Source organism: Mesoplodon bidens (genome assembly GCF_964165515.1).
Source record: "Mesoplodon bidens genome assembly, chromosome: 2".
NCBI lineage: Eukaryota > Metazoa > Chordata > Mammalia > Artiodactyla > Ziphiidae > Mesoplodon > Mesoplodon bidens.
This window is the reverse complement of record NC_138177.1, coordinates 171,966,172-171,989,021: the sequence shown is the minus strand read 5'-3', so window position 1 is coordinate 171,989,021 and position 22,850 is coordinate 171,966,172. Positions and strand designations below refer to the sequence as shown.

Below are 22,850 nucleotides of genomic sequence, written 5' to 3'. Positions count from 1 at the left end.
AACAGACAAAGGATTAATCTCCAAAATATATAAACAGCTCAAGCAGCTCAATATTAAAAAACAAACAACCCAATCAAAAAATGGGCAGAAGACCTAAATAGACATTTCTCAAAGAAGACATACAGATGGCCAAGAAGCACATGAAAAGCTGCTCAACTGCTCAACATCACTAATTATTAGAGAAATGCAAATAAAAACTACAGTGAGGTATCACCTCACACCAGTTAGAATGGTCATCATCAGAAAATCTACAAACAGCAAATGATGGAGAGGGTGTGGAGAAAAGGGAATCCTCTTGTACTGTTGGTGGGAATGTAAATTGATACAGCCACTATGGAGAACAGTATGGAGGTTCCTTAAAAAACTAAAAATAGAATTACCATATGACCCAGCAATCCCACTACTGGACATATACCCAGAGAAAACCATAATTCAAAAGGACACATGCGGGACTTCCATGGTGGCGCAGTGGTTAAGAATCCGCCTGCCAATGCAGGGGACATAGGTTCGATCCCTGGTCTGGGAAGATCCCACATGCCACGGAACAACTAAGCCCGTGCACCACAACTACTGAGCCCACGTGCCACAACTACTGAAGCCCGTGCACCTAGAGCCCATGCTCCACAACAAGAGAAACCACTGCAATGAGAAGCCTGCACACTGCAACCAAGAGTAGCCCCTGCTCACTGCAACTAGAGAAAGCCCACGTGCAGCAACGAACACCCAATGCAGCCAAAAATAAAAAAACAAACAAAAAGACACATGTACCCCAATGTTCATTGCAGCACTATTTACAATAGCCAGGTCATGGAAGCAACCTAAATGCCCATCGACAGATGAATGGATAAAGATGTGGTACATATATACAATGGAATATTACTCAGCCCTAAAGAGGAATGAAATTGGGTCATTTGTAGAGGTGTGGATGGATCTAGAGACTGTCATACAGAGTGAAGTAAGTCAGAAAGAGAAAAACAGATATCGTATATTAACGCATATATGTGGAACCTAGAAAAATGGTACAGATGAACCGATTTGCAGGACAGAAATAGAGACACAGATGTAGAGAACAAACGTATGGACACCATGTGGGGAAAGTGGTGGAGGTATGGTGGTGGTGGTGGTATGAATTGGGAGATTGGGATTGACATGTATACACTAATATGTATAAAATAGATAACTAGTAAGAACCTGCTGTATAAAAAATAAAGTAAAATACAAAAATTCAAAAAAATAAACTATACTGAAAGAGGCCATTGAATAGTCATGGAAAAAGAAAGCAAATTACTGTTTTTCTTTAAGTATCAGTTCATCTCATAAATGTGGGTTACCGCAAAGTATTGGTGGCTCACCAAAAAGTGCCTTTTGGTAGCCTGTGTTTGCAAACTGATACCTCTCCATTTCATGGAGTGATATCAATTAGGCTAAACTAAAATACTTCAAAGGTTTTTGGTTGTTTATAGGTTTGGGTTTCAAATTAGTACATGTTAATTGTTGAATTAGTAGCCGTATTTTGTTTGTTATATGTATTTATAAACAGTGTTTGGGAGCAGAAATCCTTTTTCCATTTGCGGCAGCAATATGACTAATGGAACATTGTGATCTTCCTAGAGGAGAATTTTCTGTTAGTATTGTAGAATAATGTAATTAGGTACTATGTGGAACTTGAAAACATAGTTAAATTTCTGTTTTGGCTGTGGTTTTATGCTTTCCTAAAATGTGGCCTGAAACAGTTTATTAGTAAATATGCTGAATTACTTTTTCTGGCAAGTGCATTTCAGTGTTGAATCCAAGGGAAAATACAAATATTTACTTATAAAAGTCGTTTGGTGTGGTAATATTTTTACCACGGCCATTGACCCACTAGTGAAATGTTAGGGCATTGCTAGATTGGATCCTGTTTATTTAAAGGCCAAGAGAGGGAAAGAGAGAGGAAGTTAACATTAATTGAATACCTGTTATGTGCCACTGTATTTGGCACACTAATATATTATCCCTTTTCTACTCTCCGAGCAATTCAGTGAGGAAGTCTATATTATCTCCTTTTCAGCAAGAAAAACAATGCTCAAAGATACTTGTAGAAACTGAGAAGTTCATTTAAAAATCCACATGAAAATGTAAACAATCCAGAACAAAGTGATTTTTTTTTTTTTTTTTGGCTGTGCCCTGAGGCATGCCGGATCTTAGTTCCCCAACCAGGGATCAAACCCTTGCCCCCTGCAGTGGAAGCGCAGAGTCTTAACCACTGAACTGCCAGGGAAGTCCCCAAAGCGATTTTTTAAAAGAAAAACAAAGATGGAAGACTAACATTACCTGATTTCAAGACTTACTGTAAAGCTTCAGTAAACAAGACAGTGTGGTGTTGGAGAAGGGTACACGTATAAATCGGTGAGATTGGCTAGTGTCTAGAAATAAACCCATAAATATATTGTCAATTCATTTTTGACAAAGATGCCAAAGCAATTTAATGGGGAAAGGAAAATCTTTTCAAGAAATTGTGCTAGAATAACTGGGGATCCATAGAAAAAAAATGAACCTCATTATCATACATAAAAATTAACTTGAAGAATCACAGACATGTAAAAGCTAAAACTAAATATTTCTAAAAGAAAGCATAGGATAAATCTTTGTGACCTTGAGTTCAAAAAGATTCCTTAAAAAAAAAAGATTTCTTAGGTCACAGAAAACAAAATCACAAAGAAAAAAATTGATATGCTGGATTTGATCAAAATTTAAAACTTGCTCTTTGTTTTTTTTTGTTTTTTTTTTTGGGATTAACTTAGCTAATTTATTAAAAGTATTTGCATTTGCTCATTAAACAAGAAGTACAAATATACAAGAGTTAAATTTTTTTGAAGATATGCATAAAACTTGCTCTTTGAAAGACACCATTAAGAGAACAAAAAAAGGCAAGCCACAGAATGGGAGAGAGTATTTGCAATACATATATCTGATAAAGGACTTGTTTCCAGAATAAAGAATTTTAAAATTTCATCATAAGAAGACAGTCCATCTAAGAAAATTGGTAAAGTGTTTGAAAAGATTCTTTGCAAAAGAAGTTATACTAATGGCAAATAAGAACGTGAAAAGATGTTAACATCAATGGGCGTTGGGGAAATGCAAATTAAAATCATAATGAGATCCCCCTATACACCCATTAAAATAGCTTAAAAGACTGACAACATTAAAGGTTTTCTAGGATGTGGAGCAACTGGAATTCTTGTACACTGTTGTTGGGAAAATATAATGGTACAATCATTTTGTAAAACTGGTACTTTCTTATAAAGTTAAACATACCATCTATTCATTCTACTCCTGGGTATTTATTTACTCAGGAGAAATGAAAACATGTTCACAAAAAGTCTTATATATATGTCCTTGAAAGGTGTCCTTGATAATCATAAAGTGAGAAAAGCAAATTTTAGAACATCATGTGTGATAAACGATCCTACTTATATAAATGGAATGATAAACAATAAACTTTATCCAAATTACTTCTTGGAATGATCATGATGATTGGTGGGGAGGATCATTAACTTTGCTCTTTTTATGATGTGAGGAAATAAATGTGAGAACAATTTCTGTTCAAAAGATTATTTACTGAGTTCATTTGTTTCCTACAGTTGAGGACTATGAATAATCTTTAAATAAATATGTTAAGTCTAGTTTTGTTATTTAATAGGTTAGTTTAAATAAGCTTTTCACTAACTTTGAAATTACACTGGTACCTATAAATGAAGTTTCTCATTGATTGACAGGTTAATGGGATTTGCTCTTGGTGTGGACGTGATGTCCCATTGTTGCTTTCCTTGTTTGGCCCCAGTTGAATAACTTCCATGAATACATAGACTTACAGAATGATAGATTATTAGAGCTGGAAGGAACCTTAGGGATTCATTTGGTCTAGTGGTTTTTAAATGTCTTCCAAAGTACCCTAGTGGTTGCCACTGGCGGAGGGGGGCTAGGTACAGAGCAGAAAGGGAAGGCCGAGCAAGTGGATTTCTAGTCAGGCTTTCAGCCCAGTCCCCTCCCCCTGCCCGAACAGAGCAACTCTACTTTGATCTGTTGTATTTATATATTTTCTGCATATGATTTTATTTGGAAAAATAATTTGAATGCTTTTGGGGGAAAAAAGGCTGATAACAGTGATTTCAACCCTTTCATTTAACAGATTGGAAAAATGATGTCTGGAGAATTTGAGATGTGTTTCCCAGGGTCTGTTCATATAGAGTGATTTGTTTGGAACCTGTTTCTTTCTGTTCTGGATATTGGACAGATTTGTCCACGAGACTGCTGCTTTACAACTCCTCCTGGATTTACCCGGTCACTGGGGTCCCACACACTTGGGGCACACACACACACACACACTCTCCATTCTCCTACCACTGACCAGTCAGTAACGTAGTTTGGATCTCGGTTTAAGATAACATTTCTATTGCATGTGTTTGCTTCCTATTTCAGCTAGAGACCATTTCTAACTGAGAAGTGGCTATCTAGAATAATATAACTTATATGTTACAACAGACAGGGGAGTTTATTTATCATGTTTTCAAAATGTGGTCTATAGAGCCCTAGAGTTTGTGGGGCCCGTCTGGGGACAAGTACAGGGTTCAGGAGGGTAGAGCCTGGATGCTACTTGGACTCCTCAAATAGCAGCTTAGTTTTATCTTTTGAATGTACTGGGCTTTCACAGATTTCTCTGGAAGAAAGGCTTTCTGTTTTGAAAGAAAGAAGAGGAAGAAGGAAGGGAATTGTGTCCAGCCTCTCACTGTAAGGGTGAGGAAACTGAGGGCCTGCAGTGTTAATCTCCTTCAGCTGGAAAAGCAGTGTGTGGGACATTGAAAGAAGAGTCGGCTGTGGGAATTCCCTGGTGGTCTAGTGGTTGGGACTCGGCACTTTCACTCCTGTGGCCCGGGTTCAATCCCTGGTCGTGTACCATTTGGCACGGTGCAGCCAAAAAAGAAAGAGTGGGCCTTGAGCCGAGTGAGCTTGGGACAGTCTTTGGCTTCTTTGAGCCTCAGTTTCCTCTTCTGTAAATTTGGGATGCTAATCCCTACATGTTTTTTTTTTTTCTTCTTCGGTATGCGGGCCTCTCACTGTTGTGGCCTCTTCCGTTGCAGAGCACAGGCTCCGGACGTGCAGGCTCAGCGGCCACGGCTCACGGGCCCAGCCACTCTGCAGCATGTGGGATCTTCCCGGACCGGGGCACGAACCCGTGTCCCCTGCATCGGCAGGCAGACTTTCAACCACTGTGCCACCGGGGAAGCCCCCTATGTGGTTTTGATGAAGCCCAGGATTAGATAATAACCTAATGGTTGTGAAAGTATTTTATAAACTGTAAACCCCTAGACTGGGGGGGGGTGAAGTACCCCCTCACCCCCAGGGACATTTGGCAATGTTTGGTGCCATGTATGGTTGCCATACTGGGGGATGGGGGAGCGGGGGTACTGACATCTGGTGGGTCGTGGACAGGGATGCCGCTAAAACGACAGCACCCACGACAAAGGAGTACCAGCCCCAAATGTCAGCAGTCAAGGTTGAGAAATCCTGCCCATGACAAATGTAACTTCTCTAGACTTCTCATTCTTTACGACTCCCCTGCCACAGCCCTGCCAGACTACACTCACCCAACACAGGGTCGAATATTCATACATATAGTACATCTGTACACACAGACTCTTTCAGCAACAAACATAATGGGAAATGAAGTGGAGAAAAAAAGAAAAAGGAACAAACAGGATAATTAGAATGACTTTAAAAAAAAAAAAATTTGGCCACACCACATGGCTTCTGGGATCCTAGTTCCCTGACCAGAGATTGAACCTGCATCCTCAGCAGTGAAATCGCAGAGTCCTAACCACTGGACCTCCAGGGAAGTCCCTAGAATGACTTTAAAGAAAGCATAGCTTATAATTTTTAGGTCTTTTTTTTTTTTTGACTAAATACATACTTGTAAAAAAAAAAAGAACTGTATTACTTAAAGTGAAAGTCCATTGGAATCTAGATAATGATTATTAACAACTTAACTTGTCATTTTAAAAAGAAGTGGAGAAAGTGAATTTGAAATGCTTTTTATTTATTTATTTTTAAATTAATTAATTTATTTATTTATGGCTGCATTGGGTCTTAGTTGGGGCACTTGGGATCTTTCATTGTGGCGTGAGGGCTTCTCTCTAGTTTTGTGGCACGGGCTCCAGAGCGTGTGGGCTCTGTAGTTGCGGCACGTGGGCTCTCTAGTTGTGGCGTGTGAGCTTAGTTGCCCTGTGGCATGTGGGATCTTAGTTTCCTGAGCAGGGATTGAACCCGCGTCCCCTGCATTGGAAGGTGGATTCTTAACCACTGGACCCCCAGGGAAGTCCCTGAAATGCTTTTTAGAAAGCATGATAGGAACAAGAAATAAAGGATAAAGAGGTGTGCTCACATATGCTAAAAAAAATTGGAAAGTTACAGAGAAGGTTAGCATGGCCTCCGAGCAAGGATGACACAAATTCGTGAAGCATTCCATATTTAAAAAAAGGGGGGGTTTTAGAATAACATTTTGGAAGAATATGGGATATGAAAATATGGTCAATATTAATGGAGGATGGGGAGCCGTTTACAAAAATGGTACAAGTGAGATGTGTCTGGGAGAGAGGGCAGATGGGGGGGGGCAGATCGCAGTGTGGCCCAGGTGCTTGTTTAAACTAATGGAGACCCACGACCAAGTTGCTTCAGTTGTGTATATCTTCAGGTAGAATTTGATTAATAGTTAACAGTGTATATGGGAGGAATTGAAATCCATTGCTTTTACTTCCGTTTTCTTTATCCAACCTAAACCTGCATTAGAATGCTTAGGATAATTTGTAATTATTATAACACTCTGACATAATTGTTGACGGATTTGTAGACCTACTTTATTTTGACAAATGTTAGAAACAAATGTTTCTGATTGTTTGTCAGAACCTGTACATATAAACTACTCAGAATTCCTTTTTCATAGATTTTAAATGATTAACTGAAGCAAATGATTTGAGCAACATAATTCACTTTTTACTAGGAAGGTAGTCCTAAGAAAGCTGCTAGTTTCTTGGCATCATTTCAGATGACTACATTGAAGTTCATGAGTTGTAGGAATTATTTTTTTAACCATTTCAGCATAAGCCTGTATGTGAGCTTATAATATCCCCCTCTGATTAGAAGCAAAAATACAGTATATTACTGCTCTAATCTTATGTTGTCTTGACATTAGTATAAATGCTACTAATCTTGTGTTTTCCCAGAAGAGATTGGCTGTGACCATTGAAAAAATCACTTATTTCCCCTTGTTCCAACTGCAACTTGAAGTTCATTTTATTTCAGCGCATAGCTTATCTTTTGGAAGACTTTTTTTTTCTTCACTCAGTGTATGAAAACTAAATTTTTGGTTTCTCAATGTATGCAAGTCCAGTGATTTGGAGAGGTTTATTTATGGGGCTTTGTAGAGCACTTATGCCTTTAAGAAAGACTGTAGGCTTCCTTGGTGGCACAGTGATTAAGAATCCGCCTGCCAGTGCAGGGGACATGGGTTTGAGTCCTGGTCCAGGAAGATCCCACATGCCACGGAGCAACTAAGCCCGTGAGCCACAACTACTGAGCCTGCGCTCTAGAGCCCGTGCTCTAGAGCCCGCGAACCACAGCTACTGAAGCCCACACGCTTAGAGCCTGTGCTCCACAACAAGAGAAGCCACCGCAATGAGAAGCCTGCTCACTGCAACGAAGAGTAGCCCCCGCTCGCTGCAACTAGAGAAAGCCCGCGCACAGCAATAAATAAGTGAATGAATGAATGAATGAATGAATGAATAAATAAATAAACAAAAATTTTTAAACAAAAGGAGAAAGAATGACTGTAGAATACTACTGTAATAGAAAGTCAGCTGGGTGCTGTTTCCTAAACCTCATAGTCTTGGGCACCTTATGAGAGCCAGATTTTTAAGAAGACATTTAAATTAAATTAATTAATTAAAAATTTTTATTTATTTTATTTAATTTTGGCTGTGCTGGGTCTTTGTTGCTGCGTGCAGGCTTTCTTTAGTTGTAGCGAGCGGGGGCTACTCTTCGTTGCGGTGCATGGGCTTCTCATTGCGGTGGCTTCTCTGGTTGCGGAGCACGGGCTCCCGGTGCGTGGGCTTCAGTAGTTGTGGCTCTCAGGCTCAGTAGTTGTAGCTCACGGGCTCTAGAGTGCAGGCTCTTTAGTTGTGGTGCACAGGCTTAGTTGTTGTGCGGCATGTGGGATCTTCCTGGACCGCGGCTTGAACCCGTTTCCCCTCCATTGGCAGATGGATTCTTAACCACGGCACCACCAAGGAAGCCTGAGAGCCAGATTTGAACAGCAAAGAAAAAGTTGCTTGCTCACGGAGGTCCCCGAAATTCAGGCAAGCCATTCCCACACTTTTGTGAATGCTGGTCTGGGATAGTCACCATTTGCACCAACACTACCTTAATTGCAAAACCATTGGTATATTTTTAAAATATTGGACCCCCTTTTCCATCTCTGCATCTCTGTCCATGACTATATCTTTACCTAAGCATCCCTTATCTAAGAATCATCATAAAGTGTGGTCACTCCCACTCCTCAGAAATTCCTAATCCCTGGTCAGAGTTGTGCTTTAACCTGTCCTGCTTACCTTTAGTACCGTTTCTCATTTCTGCTAGGCATGGAGTCCACAAAGGTGGGGGGTGGGGGGAGTGTGGTGTTGAGGAGAGACCAAAGTATTTAGGGTCACATTTTTCAGTCAGATAGAAGAGAAGGGAGAATCAGAAGTCTGGACCTAGCTCCCACCTGGCCTACTGCAATGGCTTTCTCCTAACTGGTGTCTCCATCTTGGATGGAGCCTTCTTCAAATTTGTCCGCACTGCTGTGAGTCGGCTGTTGTAAAGTACACATCTGTTATGTTGTTTCCCTGCTTAATTTCTGCCACTGCTTCCCTACTGCTTGTAATAGAGGCCAAGATCCTTAGTTTGCCATAGGAGACTGTCTGGCTTTATCTCCCACCGCACGCTCAGTAATTTAGTGACCGGGAGCTCCTCGAAGTGCGGTTCTTCCGTCCCCTTCTCTCCTGCCGCCTTCTCTAACCCTCCAGGATGGTTGGCGTGCCCTTCTCAGTGCCTCTAGCACATCCTGTTTCTGTCATTGTTCCTTGTACTTCGAGTTTCTAATTATCAGTAGGCTCTCACACTAAATAATGAACTCACTGAGTGCAGGACCTTATTTCCTGGGGCCTAGCATAGTGCTGGGCACACAGTGGGTGCTCAGTTTGTGTAATGAAGGAAATGCCCACACATAGTGTTGGCTAGGATGAATTTTGGAAGGTATTTAGTTTCCTTTGGTAAGTCAGGTTGATTATAATAACTTTGTATATCTGTGAGGAGGCCACACTGGTGGCAGGGTTAACATGGTGACCAAAGCCGAGGCCTCTGGAGTCAGACTGCCTGGGTTCAAATCCCAGACATGTGACCTGAGGCAAGCTACTTAACCGTTCTGTGTCTCAGTTTCTTGGTCTATAAAATGGGGCTAATAAGAGAAGTTTATTGTGAAGATGTAATGAGGTAATTTAATCCTGAAGCAATTAGTGCTTAGCAAATGCTCTTCACTTTATGTGATGTTATTTGGTGTTCATGAAAACATTGTAGATGTTGCATTTTTATAAATCAAGTTATATTTTAGATTTGTTAAGGGAATTTGGTATTAAAAGGTTATTTGATGACTTTTAAATAGCACCAACGTTTATTTATTTTTATTTATTTATTTATTTATTTATTTATGGCTGCGTTGGGTCTTTGTTGCTGCGTGAGGGCTTTCTCTAGTTGTGGCAAGCGGGGGCTGCTCTTCGTTGTGGTGCGCAGGCTTCTCATTGCAGTGGCCTCTCTTGTTGCGGAGCACGGGCCCTAGGTGTGTGGGCTCAGTAGTTGTGGCTCGCAGGCTCTAGAGCGCAGGCTCAGTAGTTGTTGCGCACGGGCTTAGTTGCTCTGCGGCATTGGGGTCTTCCCGGACCAGGGCTCGAACCTGTGTCCCCTGCATTGGGAGGCGGATTCTTAACCACTGTGCCACCAGGGAAGCCCCAGCACCAATGTTTTTATAATTATCCAGGTAGAAGTTCTCAGCATTTTCTTCCCCACTGCACCCCCCCCCAAAACCCCAGATACACATACACACACTTAATCAGTTCTTAAGTCCTGTAAATTCTGCCAGCAAAATGTCTCTTCTTTTCCAAGTAATCCTACACACCTTAGTCAGATGAATCTTCCTAAAGCACAGCTTCAGTCATGTTATGCCTTTCTAAAAACTCTTCAGGGAAGCCTCTGCCTCCTGAATTAAGTGCTATGCAGACTGCTTGGTCCAGCTACTGGTACCTTCAGAGGCCCCCGTCCCTTTCTAGCCTTGTCTCCTGCTCTCAGAGACATGCCTAGACTGCCCCCGCTCCCATTTCCCTGCACAAGCCCTGCTTCACTGTGGCCGCTGGGTGGGGCGCGCCACCCCCCTCCCCAACTCTGGCTGTTAAAAGTCTACCATTAGGGCCTCCCTGGTGGCGCAGTGGTTGAGAGTCCGCCTGCCGATGCAGGGGATACGGGTTCGTGCCCCGGTCTGGGAGGATCCCATATGCCGCGGAGCGGCTGGGCCCGTGAGCCATGGCCGCTGGGCCTGCGCGTCCGGAGCCTGTGCTCCGCAACGGGAGAGGCCACAACAGTGAGAGGCCCGCATACCACAAAAAGAAAAAAAAAAAAAAAAAAAAAAAAAAAAAAAAAAAAAAAAGTCTACCATTTAAGACAACTCAAATGCCACTTCTTTCTTGAAGATTAAAACAAAAACAAAAACAAAAACTCTGCTAAGTATGTGTTCCTACCTTCCTGTCGACCAGCAGAACACTGTCCCTCTTCCGGCACCAAGGATCTGCTTTTGTTCAGTTTTCTGGATACCTGACTTGTTATTCCTTCTTGATCCCAAGCTCCCCAGGGAAGAGACTGTCTTATTTATTTCTGACCCTTGTTGAACCCAGTACTCTTGTCCTTCAGTGCTCAGTAAATATTTGTTCTTGAAATGCTTTTTGTGGCAAAAGAAGGCAATTACAATTACTGTGTGCAATGCACTGTTTTTCCAAGCTTTTTACACATTTTATATTGTTTCATCCTTGCTATTCCCCAGTCAGGGATAGGCAATATTAGTATTCCTATTTTTCTATACGAAGAAACTGACGCCTAGGGAAGGTATATAATTTGTCCAGGGACTGAGACATACCACTAGTAAGTACCTAATCAGTATTCTCAATCATGTTTAACCTATGTTACCCCCAAGTCCACATAACCCTATAACTGAAGTGTAACCACTGGGTAACATTTCCCACTTTTTGAAGAATAAACACTACATACTCAAGTGATGTGCTCCAAGAGGAAAGAAATTTATCCCCAGTGCCTTCTACTTAATAACTGCTAATAAATATAGATCAAGTAAATGTATAAGGAAAAGAAACCGTTGGTTCTTGTTTCTCCATTGGTTTTTCATTTGAATCAGGAATAGGCAACAACGTAATAGCTATAATGATGTATACATAGGGTATAATGAATCCCTGATTCTTATATTTACTTTCACAAAGATGAGAATCCAGTTACTGATATTGATGAGGAGGGGCTGGAGGTATTGAGAGGGAAGGGACTTGCTGGAAAATACCAGTTGAATACTGTTCAACTGTCCCTTTTGAACAGTTTGAATTCATTTTATCTCCAGCCAGTGCACAGAGGGAAGTACATCTCAGCTTGACTTGTTGACTGTTTCTCATTGATTCTAAGTCATTTCAGGGTTTTGTTATCACTCTTGATAAGTCAAACATCTGTGGTTTCTGTTTTTTTCTTGAGGGGTTGAAGAGTCACATAGTCATAAATTACCCATGCAGAGCGCTACAGTCCAGAAAATCCAGAAAAACACTTTGTGTCATGTAACAATAGACTAGTCTCCCTGCTGCTCTCCTGACCTCTCCCTGAGGGTTTATCTCTGCGGATAGGGAAGAGCCATGATTTTGGAGTCAGACAGCTTGGGTTTGAATTCCCCTTTTTAGTTGTGTGTACTTGGGTAAGTCACTTAACCCCTTTACATTGTTTCCTCTTCTGTAAGACAAGATCATAGTACACCTCATAGGTGGTTCTGTAGATCAAATGAAATAATATATAGAAATGTTAGTACAGTGCCTGCCACTTTATAAATGTTAGTACCTCCAAATCGCCCTCCCCCCCATAAATGTAACACATGGCATCTTTTATTGTGTTTATTGGAACTTAATAATTCTGCATTTTTCAATGTCCCTTTAATAATTAATCTTCAGAGCGTCTTCACATTTTCCTACATACTCTGCCCACATGTGAATTAACTAACTATATTTTAGTAAAATGTGTGCAGCCATGTTTCTTTTTTGCATTCTTGGAAAGTTGTACGACTGTCAGAATTCTGAAAGCTAGATTATGTGCTATATGCACTCATTTAAAAGGACCCTTTTTGTGAGTTTGGCTTTTCTTCAAGCAGAGCACACCAGTAATGACTTCCACATTTACCTTCCCTATCTTTACTGCTTTCTGCTGACTGCTTTACTTGTTCTGATCAGAATCCTGGTATTTGATGTCCACCCTAGAAATTCCTACAGATGTTTCAGCCTCTGTCTAGTCCGATAGGCAACGGGAAGGTTAAGGTCTTGTAAAATAGCCACCTTCTTAGTCTATTTCCTACATACCCTGCAGCAATGTTGACTTGTGAGAAGCTGATTAACACAGACCACATTTACCATCTCTGGGCCTTTGGTCTGGCACACTTTCTTGGTTAATTCACATGACTTGGCATTTACACATGGACACCTGGGACAATCTGTCTTTGCCTCAGAGGATTAAGTAACACAGTTTGGAATTGACTTAAAACTATTTTTTTTCCCCTCATAAATTGGGCCCTGAGCATCTTTCATAAATCAGGAATGTTTCTTGGAAATGTAATTCTCACCAAACTCAGTCCCAAGGGTACTTTTCTATAAAAGCACGTTCTTGTTTGTCTGTCACAACAAATGCATTTGATGATTGTAATAGTGTTGATAGAGACATGATTGAACAGGAAAGCACACCCATTCTAAATAGGCCAGTTTGATATTAATCCATGTTCAAAGCGTAAATATAGCTTTATTAAACACAAGACAGCTCTAGGAAAATCTTCATTATATTTTAAAGCAAAATGTTCTAGTTCAGCAGTGAGTCTGAAGGAATCCCCTATTTTTTAAAAAACATGTAGCAAAACCTGTTGTATTTCTATAAACAGTTGCTAATGCCTATGAAATAAAGTCAACTATGCAAAGAATGGGAAGAATAGATTCTGCTTTTCAGCTGTGGTTCACCCACAGTGATCCCCCACAAGCCAGGGAGTTGTGTTTTAATAGAGGATTTAACTATTACCTTACAGTTTTGAGGTCTTTTGAGTTTTTTGAGAAAGGTAGCAGAACTTACGACTATTTATTGAAGTCTGTGTCAGACACTGCAGATACCTTTACATGTTCCTAACACAGCAACCCTAGGAGATGGTTTTCACTCTACAGATGAGCACGTTGAGGGCGGGCGAGGTTAAAGCACTGACCTAAGGTCAGAGGGCTGGCTGGTGAGGACGGCCCAGTGGTCTGAACTGGGCCTGTCTCGTGACAGCGTCAGTGCTCTTGCCGTCCCACTCAGTGGGAGAGCGGATCTCTCATTTTTTGGAAGCTGTCTCTTTTCTTTCAGACATTTAAGAATAAAGTTGTTTGGCCCATGGCTCCTAGGATCTTGAAAACTTGCTTGTAATTCCTGTAGTTTCTCATATTCATAAACTGCCAGTTGAATATGGTAGTTAAGTTCTTGCTCATACATCTTGTTACATTATAAAATTAAAATGGAGTTGCTTTGCAATTTTAATTTTTAGATGCAGATGAAAATTTAGCATTGATAGCTACACATTAGACTTATGAATTGAGGAGCTTTGTTTAAAATGTTAACTATAAGCTGGAGTGAGGTCTTAATTATATAATCAATTATTGATAAATAAAGTGGGTCTATGGTCTTCTTTCCCCTATGATCAATCTTTCATAGAAATGTTTTCTAAGTGACTTTCTAAGGATTTTTTTATGCCTCTCCCAACAGTGCGTTATTCTTCCTCAGTTGAAAGTCCATTGGCAATTGCAACTTCTATAAAGTTGATTCCACAGGAACCTTTATTGCTCCAACTTGTTCTGCTTAGGGACTGATATCCAAAGTACACTTCTGGGACTTTGCTGGCAGTCCAGTGGTTAAGACTCCGCGCTTCCACTGCAGGGGGCCCGGGTTTGATCCCCGGTCGGGGAACTAAGATCCTGCATGCCACCCAGTGTGGCCCCCCCCAAAATTCAAAGTACATTTCTACCCCGGGACTGCAGTCAGATTATGTGTCCTGCTTCTTAATTCTTGCTGATTATGTTTGCTTTCTCAATAATTTCAGTGAAGCAAGCTTTATGATATGTGGCATGGTAAGAGCAAAGACTTTTCTAAAAGTTGCATTGATTAACTAGAAATGGTCCATATGTCACAGTGATGGCCATCAGGATAGTTCCGCCCACCCCCACACAAAGTGTGGCTTAGGGTATACACTGGTATCCTGCTGTTGGTTGTTATTCTTTTAAATTTGTTATAAAATCCACTTGGGGATGTGATGAGGCAGTATTTTTTTATGTAGTTAGTGGAGAAAGTTCTCTGTTGTTTTGTTACTAAAATAGTATCAGATGAATTGTTAAGGAATTGCTTCTTTCTAAAAATGTCTATTTATCTACTAGCTGGTTTTATGATGTCCTTTTGGGCACGAAGCATGCCCTAAAATGCAGGGTTAGATTGATTCAGAGTAATTTCTTTTTGAAAGAATTTGTGCCAATTCTTTTTCCTCTCCAGAAGAAATGGTTTCAGAGCATGGGCTTCCTGCCTAATGTCAATTCCATAAGGCTTCTCTGTTATGGGGTGGGGTTTTTTTTTTGTTGTTGTTTTTTTGGCTTCTTTACCTTGCTCCCCACCCGCCTTGGTGGACTTTGCCATTAGGAAGATGTGTACCTACAATCAGGCATTTCTTTACTTTAGGGTTATTTGTCATTCCAGACATCATGGGCCAAAAGAACAGGCTTAAAAGGGGGAGGCAGAGTTATATAAATTTTATTCATAGTTAAATATTTGCTTCCAGGGAAGGTGAAAAATGCTTTGTACTTTTTCCTTTGGCTTTTTCTTCTAAGAGAACTTGTCATGCAACAACAAAAAAAAGTGGCCAAAGGCAGAGAAAACCCTTCTCTTTTCCATGTTGGTTTGTTTTCATTGTAAGACAAACCTTTCATGTTTTATTGTTACGAGGTTTAAACCTGGCCTAGAGGTGCCAATCTTTAGTGGAAACAGCTGCAGAGTTGGTGTCCCCTAATCAGGTGGGACTTTCTTTGAAGCAACATGTTGCCTTTTAAAAGAAAATTGAGCATGTGAGAACTTGAACCTGTAAAACTCATCAGCAGTTCCACCACTGTTTATCTCTTAAATAACCGAGGTAGCTAACTTAAAGTAACACGTTGGCATTTAAACATCATTTTCCATATTATTTTTTCTGAAGAGAACAGACTTGATATTTTATGTCCTAAAAATATAGAAATGGAGAAGAAAAGTCTCATAGGAATTGAAGATGTAGCAGCCCAATTTAACTAAGACTGTAGAGTACACTCCGTCTTTGGGCTAGTCTGAACTGTAATTTTGATCTCATATTTATACTTGCAGGTAAATGCCTTCAATCGGAGCAAAACTGGGCAGTCAGGCATATACCTGAACTTAAATGAAGTCTAGAGAGGGAAGATTTTCTGCTCTGTACTGGTTGATGTTGAAGCGTTTCTTCTCTTTGTGGTTGAGTGTTACTGGTAGCAGTGGGTTTAGCATCGTTCTTGGTCTACTGTTAGGAAAAGTTGAGCATCAGAGAGCTTTCTTTCCTTGGGGGAAAATAGGAGAGACAGGCATGGAATCAGAGGGACAAGAAAAATGCTGAAATATTTTCCTTTTGGGCTTTTGATTTGTTTGCCAAAAAATTGCCTTCCAGATGGAGAAGGCCAAAAGCTCTGATTGTAAGCCATTATGTTTTTACTGGCCTAACTCCCCATCCCATTGCCTGGTTTGAAATCTGTAGGCCAGTCCAAATTCTTTACCTCATTCTCTAGTACCAATTTACTGTCTTACTCATCTTCCAGCTGCAAGGGGGTGAGGCAAGTTGCTTTGAAACTGAACCCTGTGCCATTTTATAAACCAAGCAACAGCAGATTCTTGCTGAGGACTATCGATCGTGATAGTTGCCATTTCCCTGAAGTTCTTGAATCACACCTACCAGGTAGACTTGTGTCTGTGACATGTGCTGTAGGATTAGTCTGGGAATGAATCGGAACAAGCCCATCTGGCCTTGTGCAGACTTGCTACTACCCTGGTTGCCTAGCGTTCTGGGCTGTTGCATAGGAAGCACAATTTGGTTTTTGGCTGTATCCTACTTGATTGGCAGTAGAAACCTTGACACTCCAATTTCCCTTGGAGGTAGTGATTGTTTAGGGGTTGAAGTTGTAGGGGAATCCAGTGTCAGGACATAGTGGGCATAGTGGCTTTGGAGTCTGACAGACGTGGGCCCAGTTCATTGCTCTTCCACTAACTGAGCATGTCCTTGAGCAAGTTATTTTCTGCATCTGGAAACTGGGGGGTAATACCATATCAGGGTGTTGTTTGGTTTAAAAGATAATTTTTTTTTTTTTTTGGTAGAGTAGGGAGGGAATGTTGGGTACTCATGGGAAATACTGATGTTTGTTCCTTTTCCTTCTCTTTGTATCAGCCTTGAATAGGTTAACTATTGTGGTCTGTAAACTGACAAGTTTTCCATCACTTTATTAAATTACATAGAAATTGGGATGACATGGGTGATCTTCAAATGTTGCGTTTTAAAGTTGGGCACCAGTACCTAATGCAGGGTCTATTGGACAGTACAAAGTAATGATTTTTAATTAAAATTCATATTTGTATAGGATATAGTCATAGGAAGAAAACACACACCATGGCCACCTATAGACAGTAAGAGAAAATTACCAGAAATCATTCTGGATAATAGCATAAACACTTACTTCAGGCCAGCATCAGCTGGATTGTTGCATAGGTGAAGCAAAAAAGGTGTGGATTAGCTTGTTTGCTCAAGACGAAGTTCTCTGTGTTTGGAGCAGAAAGGTCAGGTTTGCTGACTGAGGAGTGCTTTGAATGTTCACACTACAGTAGCCTAAATTCATGGTTAGACAGGAAAGAAGCTCTTGGAATTTCAACAGTGCGTATTTGAAAACCATTAAGGCAAGTGAGAATTGGACTTTTATGTGGTGCTTAATTGTAAAGAGGTTGGTCAGGGTCTCTGTTGGACCATGGAGCAGACACTTAGTAAAGAGCATCAGAATACTCTGAAAAGTCTGAAAACAATTAATCTGTCAAGTCTGGGGAAAAAAAAAATCAGATCTTAGCTGTCTTCCTTGGCATGTATAACTTACTTTTTTGATAATGGAAAAATAAGTTTATCTCAAAGTTTGTGACATGTATCTCTACAGTATGTGAGATGACTTTTTTTCCTAAAGTAGTACCACAGGTAAATGTTTTTATTTTGATGGTTCTACATTCATTTTAACACACCTTATGAAAAAAATATAGCTAGCACTCAAATCTATGACTATACCAATATTATTTAAGTTGAGGTTGAATTTATATAATTAAATACATACATTGGTGGTTTTTTCAAAAAAAGTAAGTGTGCAGATGAAGTACGCATTAGCAAAAATTATGACTGTAGCAGTGACCAAGGTTTGAGAAATATTGGTCAAAATGAGAATTTAACCTTTTTTTTTTTTTAACCCCAAGCTTACGTTCCTATGAAGTTTGATTTAAAATTAGGTATTAAAATTTTTTTTTCTACCAGATCATTAAAACAGGCTTGCATTTGTTCTTTTATTCTGAAAGATAGTGGTTAAAAATGCCCTATGAGTAAAATGAGGAGAGGAGATTAATCTTCACATTTGAGGAGGTGCTTTCCCTCTGTCTGGACACTGACTTGTGTTTGACTTGTGACAACCTTTGGCAACTGTTCTGGATCACTCCTTTCCATCTTCCTCAAAAAGTAACCATCATTCAAAGTGCTGAAATGACAAGGGGAGCTTCCTGCTGACATTGTTTACCTGATGTGCTGGCTGTGGCACCCCTGCGGAAGGTGGGTGGGAGAGCCCAAGGTGCTGGCCGCTATTCGCTATTCGCAAGCAGTGCAGAGAGCCTCTACTCGGGAACTGTCTCCTGGTTTGTTCCCGCACCCCTAAGACTTGTTTAGACAGAACGGTGAAGAAAGTTTTTATCCCCTGTTGGGGCAAAGGGACCAAAGGCATAGATAAAGCCTCTGACAACAAGAAGGAAGGTTAGAAATGAGAAAATCTTCTCTCTACCAAATTTAAAAATCTGTTTTTTATAGGTGTTCACATTTATGAAATGTTCGTTTTGTTTCTGTCATTACTATTAAGATATTTAACATGTTTTTCCTCCCTCTTTGTAGGTACTGGTTTTGGATTAGGACTTGTTTTCTCACTTACCTTCTTTAAAAGTAAGTGCGACTCTTCCTACCTTTACAACATAATGTCCTAGTATATAGGTGCACATCGCAGGGACGCTTCTGGAAGGCATGGCTACATGGCTGCCAGTCCATCCATTTATGGGTTTAGGTAGGCCTCTGTAAAATGAGCTAGACAAAGACTGTTGACTCAAAAGAGGTCAGAAAGGGTCGGGCATCTCCAGAATTCCCCCTGGGCATTGAGTCAGGGCGCCTGATATCTTCATTAAAAAAAGCCTGTACTTTATGCCAGTGAGTCGTTTGGCCAAATCTACACTCTCAGATAATTCTAATTAATTATAATTTTTTCTAAAGGAACTTGAAAACGAGGGTCCTGCTGGTAGTAAAAAAGTAGACCAGAAATACCCATGCTTTTTGGCCAAAAATTCTCCTAAGCAAAGGGCAGGAAATGTCCCTTTCATTTTGTGGAAGAACTTCTGCAGTTTGGATATTGAATAGAAGCCAAAGGGGTCACTTTGACCTCTTTCCATGAAGAACTGGTGGGGAATACACAACTAGAGAATCATAATTAACACATAGTGCTGATGTGAAATAATCATGGCATTGGCTTAAGAAAACCTCATGACTTACTAGAATCAAAATATGTAAATATTGGTGAAATTCTGTTTTTAAAAAAATAAATTTATTTACTTTATTTATATTTATTTTTGGCTGCATTGGGTCTTCGTTGCTGTGCGTGGGCTTTCTCTAGTTGCAGCAGGGGCAGCGGTCTGCTCTTCATTGCGGTGCGTGGGCTTCTCATTGCGGTGGCTTCTCTTGTTGCGGAGCACGGGCTCTAGGTGCGCGGGCTCCAGTAGTTGCAGCACGTGGGCTCAGTAGTAGTGGCGCACGGGCTTAGTTGCTCCGAGGCATGTGGGATCTTCCCGGACCAGGGCTCGAACCCATGTCCCCTGCATTGGCAGGCAGATTCTTAACCACTGCGCCACCAGGGAAGTTCCAGAAATTCTTACATATTTTAAAAATTCAAAGACCTTACCGAAAGGTGGTTTTATTTCTAAGTTTAAGAGTTAGTTAAAATGAGCAAATGGTTAGAACTGATGTAGAAAAGTTAAGAGGTTCAACTGAGTCTACTGTTTTCATGTTGTACCACTTATTAGTACCTCAAATCTAGCAGCATGGGTACTTAATAGAGCCCCCTTTCCCATTTTTTGGCTGGTGATTAAACGTTGAGAGAAGTGTATGGCATATTATAGTCAACAGTATGATGCATGTTGAGTATTTATTGAACCCTAAGCAAATGTATTTAAGCTGGAGAAAAGCTTTATTTTCTCTTAATGGTTCCCTTTTGGGATTTTCCTTTTCTGCTCACCAGGAAGAATGTGGCCATTAGCCTTTGGTTCTGGAATGGGGTTGGGAATGGCCTACTCCAACTGTCAGCACGATTTCCAGGCTCCATATCTTCTACATGGAAAATATGTCAAAGTATGTACAGAAGTGATATTTCTCTTTCTTTCTCCTGAGTCCCCGAAGAATTCTTGAGAGTGCATATAGTTGATAAATACACTGTCGTGTCACTGTGGCACCACTGAGATCCTAAGGGCTCAGGAGTCTGCCTCAGCGTTTACCGTTAGGGTAAAGTAGATCCGTATTAAATACCTGATATCCGTAGGTAGCACTTCTGTTCGAGATCTCAGAGTGCCCTGTAAACATCTCACACACATTCAAGCTACGCCTAAAGACTTCTGAACTCAGCCATTATTCTGCTTTCTCCTGAAGAGGGCAGGTTCTTGACTGTGTGTCCCACATGATTCTGCTGAAGTCCTTGTCTACAGATGGGTTTTTAATGATGCAGACAGGATGAAAAAGTGTAACACATGCCTCCAGAGGAAGGAGGTAGCACGGTTCCTAAGGTTTTTGTGTGTAGCAGCCCTTGGACAGAGGTGGTATTTATTTTTGTATCCCCAGGGCCTGGAACAAAGTAGGTGCTCAAATAAATGTAAAATAAATGAATGAAATACATTGTATATCTTATTAGAAGTGCTAATGGCCTCAGGCTTATTAAGGCAGAACCTTTATGGCAACACAAGCTTCATGAAGAGCTTCCCATTCTCTGGAAGTGTAGAATCATCTACTTTCTTGGTTACCCTTGAGCTAGAATCACTGTGATCTGGGCAGCAGCAGGGGGCCAGTGGAAAGAGCACAGAGGCCAGGACACCCAGATGTGAGTCCTGGTCCATCACTTGCTTTCTATGTGCTCTTGAGTTTTTCACTTCTGAGATTGTTTTCTGTCTGTAAAATGAGGGTAGTAATTTCTGCCTGCAGGGTTGTTGTGAGGATTAAATGTGAAAATGTTTTTAAGCTATGAGGTGCTATATATATATATAAATAGAAATGTTGGTTATTATAATTGAGGCCAACTAAGAAAGGGTGACTGACTCGTTCATTGTTCCACCATAATAACAAGTAGGGCAGAAAAGGAGGTACAAATGAGTGTCCCAGTTCTGGTCAAAAGCTGTAGCCACAAGGGTGACCGAATCTTAAATGACAGTATGCCACCACAGCTCGGTAGCCTCTATCTGAGAACGTGCTCAGACGGTCAGCTGCCTACTGAACAGCCTGTGCGTGGCTGGGGAGAGGACTGGGAGCCGGGGGGTCGGCCAGTGGGAAAGCCGGGCAGGCATCTCGCAGGCCCTCTGTAGTCATGCCCCATCCCTGCGCCAGAGCCAGGGTGAGGTAATCAGAGGGACAGCGCAAGTGAGCAGAGGCGCAGCTGCGTGGCATCAGCGCTGACGACAGGCGGTTTCCACTGCTCCCCGGCGCCTCACTCTCTTGGCACCACGGCTGAAGTTAGAGGAGAACATAAAGGGACAGGGAGAGGAGCTTCAGCTCTTTAAATTGTTTGAAATGTTTTCATTGTTCCAAACTGAGTTGTCATGGATAAATGGCTCAGGGGTGATTATATGTGGATGTATTTAATGGCTGGGAGTTACTGTGGAAAATATTGTTACAGTATTTACAGCCTTGTGCGTCCAGCTCCAAAATGGCCTTGTAACTTTATCTGAACTTGAGTCTGTGCCTTGATGTCGTCATCCTCCATTCTCTGAAAAGAGGAACAAAATCCCATCTTGGGGCTTTCTCAGTGTAGTCGTATCATGGTAATTGCTTGCTGAGTGCCTGCTATGACCTGTGGACCATCCTAGGTGCTTCATCTTTACATTCTTTCTCTAGACCTCTCTCCCAGTAGATTTGTGAGAGAGGTTTTACTACCCTCATTCAGCAGATGAGAAAGCCGAATTTTACCGGGGTTAGGAAACTTGCCGAAGTTCCTGTCATTCGTAGGCCACTTGATTCCAGAGCCATGCTCTTTCCCCTCACCTGGGATCCGTCCCTTTGATGGGTTCTAGGAATATAGTTATCCAGGTACCGACTGTTCAGCCCTGTTCCGTTCCTTTTCTATTTTCCCCCCTCAAAAGACTGAGGAGCCACTCTGAAGAACCTGGGCTGGAAGGATACAGTCCTCTTGTGAGACAGATTTAAAGCAAACCGAGTGGTAAGGCTTGGGGCTCATTGGTCCTCTGGGTCTGACCTGCAGCAGCAAGTTAGAGAGGGTTGTCAGAACGCTGTGTGCACAGTTCTAACCTGAGTGTCCTTACCTTACAGGAGCAGGAGCAGTGACTTACGTCTGAGAACATCCCGGTGGGAGGGAAAGAGAAATCACGTTTATTCCTCAGGAATACTGAAGTGCCCTGGAGTAAGCTGACACTCTTCTGTAACAATGTTATCAGTAATGCTTTAAACTCCAGCACACTGTTTATGTATTTGAAACCAAGTCTGTTTCTTGTTTTGTATTTTCTCTCTGGAAATTGCAAGGAGATGGTCTTAAAAGAAATAAATTAAACAAAAATAGGCAGCCCAGTGCATTGCCTGCGTTTCTTTGCCTTTGGTCTCTGAGCAGGAGGAAAAGTATATTTGGACTGCCAGCAGCTGTAACCGCCTGGTCCCAGCCTCTCTTTAGAGCCTTGCTGGAACCACAGCCGTTGTGCATTCCTCCCCACTCGCCCCTTAACGTGTAGTTTCAGAGCTGCTTCCACCTCATAAATCGGAGCTTGGAGAGTGCTGCTGCGTTGTCCGAAGAAGATGACAAATGCCTTGAGGATCCTCACTTGCTCTGGCCGTTCTTTAAAACCCTATGTTCTCATCATTGGACCTGGCTGGGCACGTCTCAGCTGTGTCT

The 22,850-nt window shown here is 41.3% G+C and overlaps 1 protein-coding gene across 1 annotated transcript in view; it reads left to right on the top strand.

Moving 5' to 3' along the window:
- MICOS10 (mitochondrial contact site and cristae organizing system subunit 10) overlaps positions 1–22,526 on the top strand; it is a 35,271-nt gene extending 12,745 nt beyond the window's left edge. Inside the window, exons 2-4 of the mRNA XM_081224610.1 lie at positions 18,602–18,649; positions 19,989–20,098; positions 22,277–22,526. Of these exons, the coding sequence (XP_081080736.1) occupies positions 18,602–18,649; positions 19,989–20,098; positions 22,277–22,291 (173 nt within the window). The 3' untranslated portion in view covers positions 22,292–22,526. The remainder of the gene's footprint in view (positions 1–18,601; positions 18,650–19,988; positions 20,099–22,276) is intronic.
- The last annotated feature ends 324 nt before the right edge of the window (positions 22,527–22,850 follow it).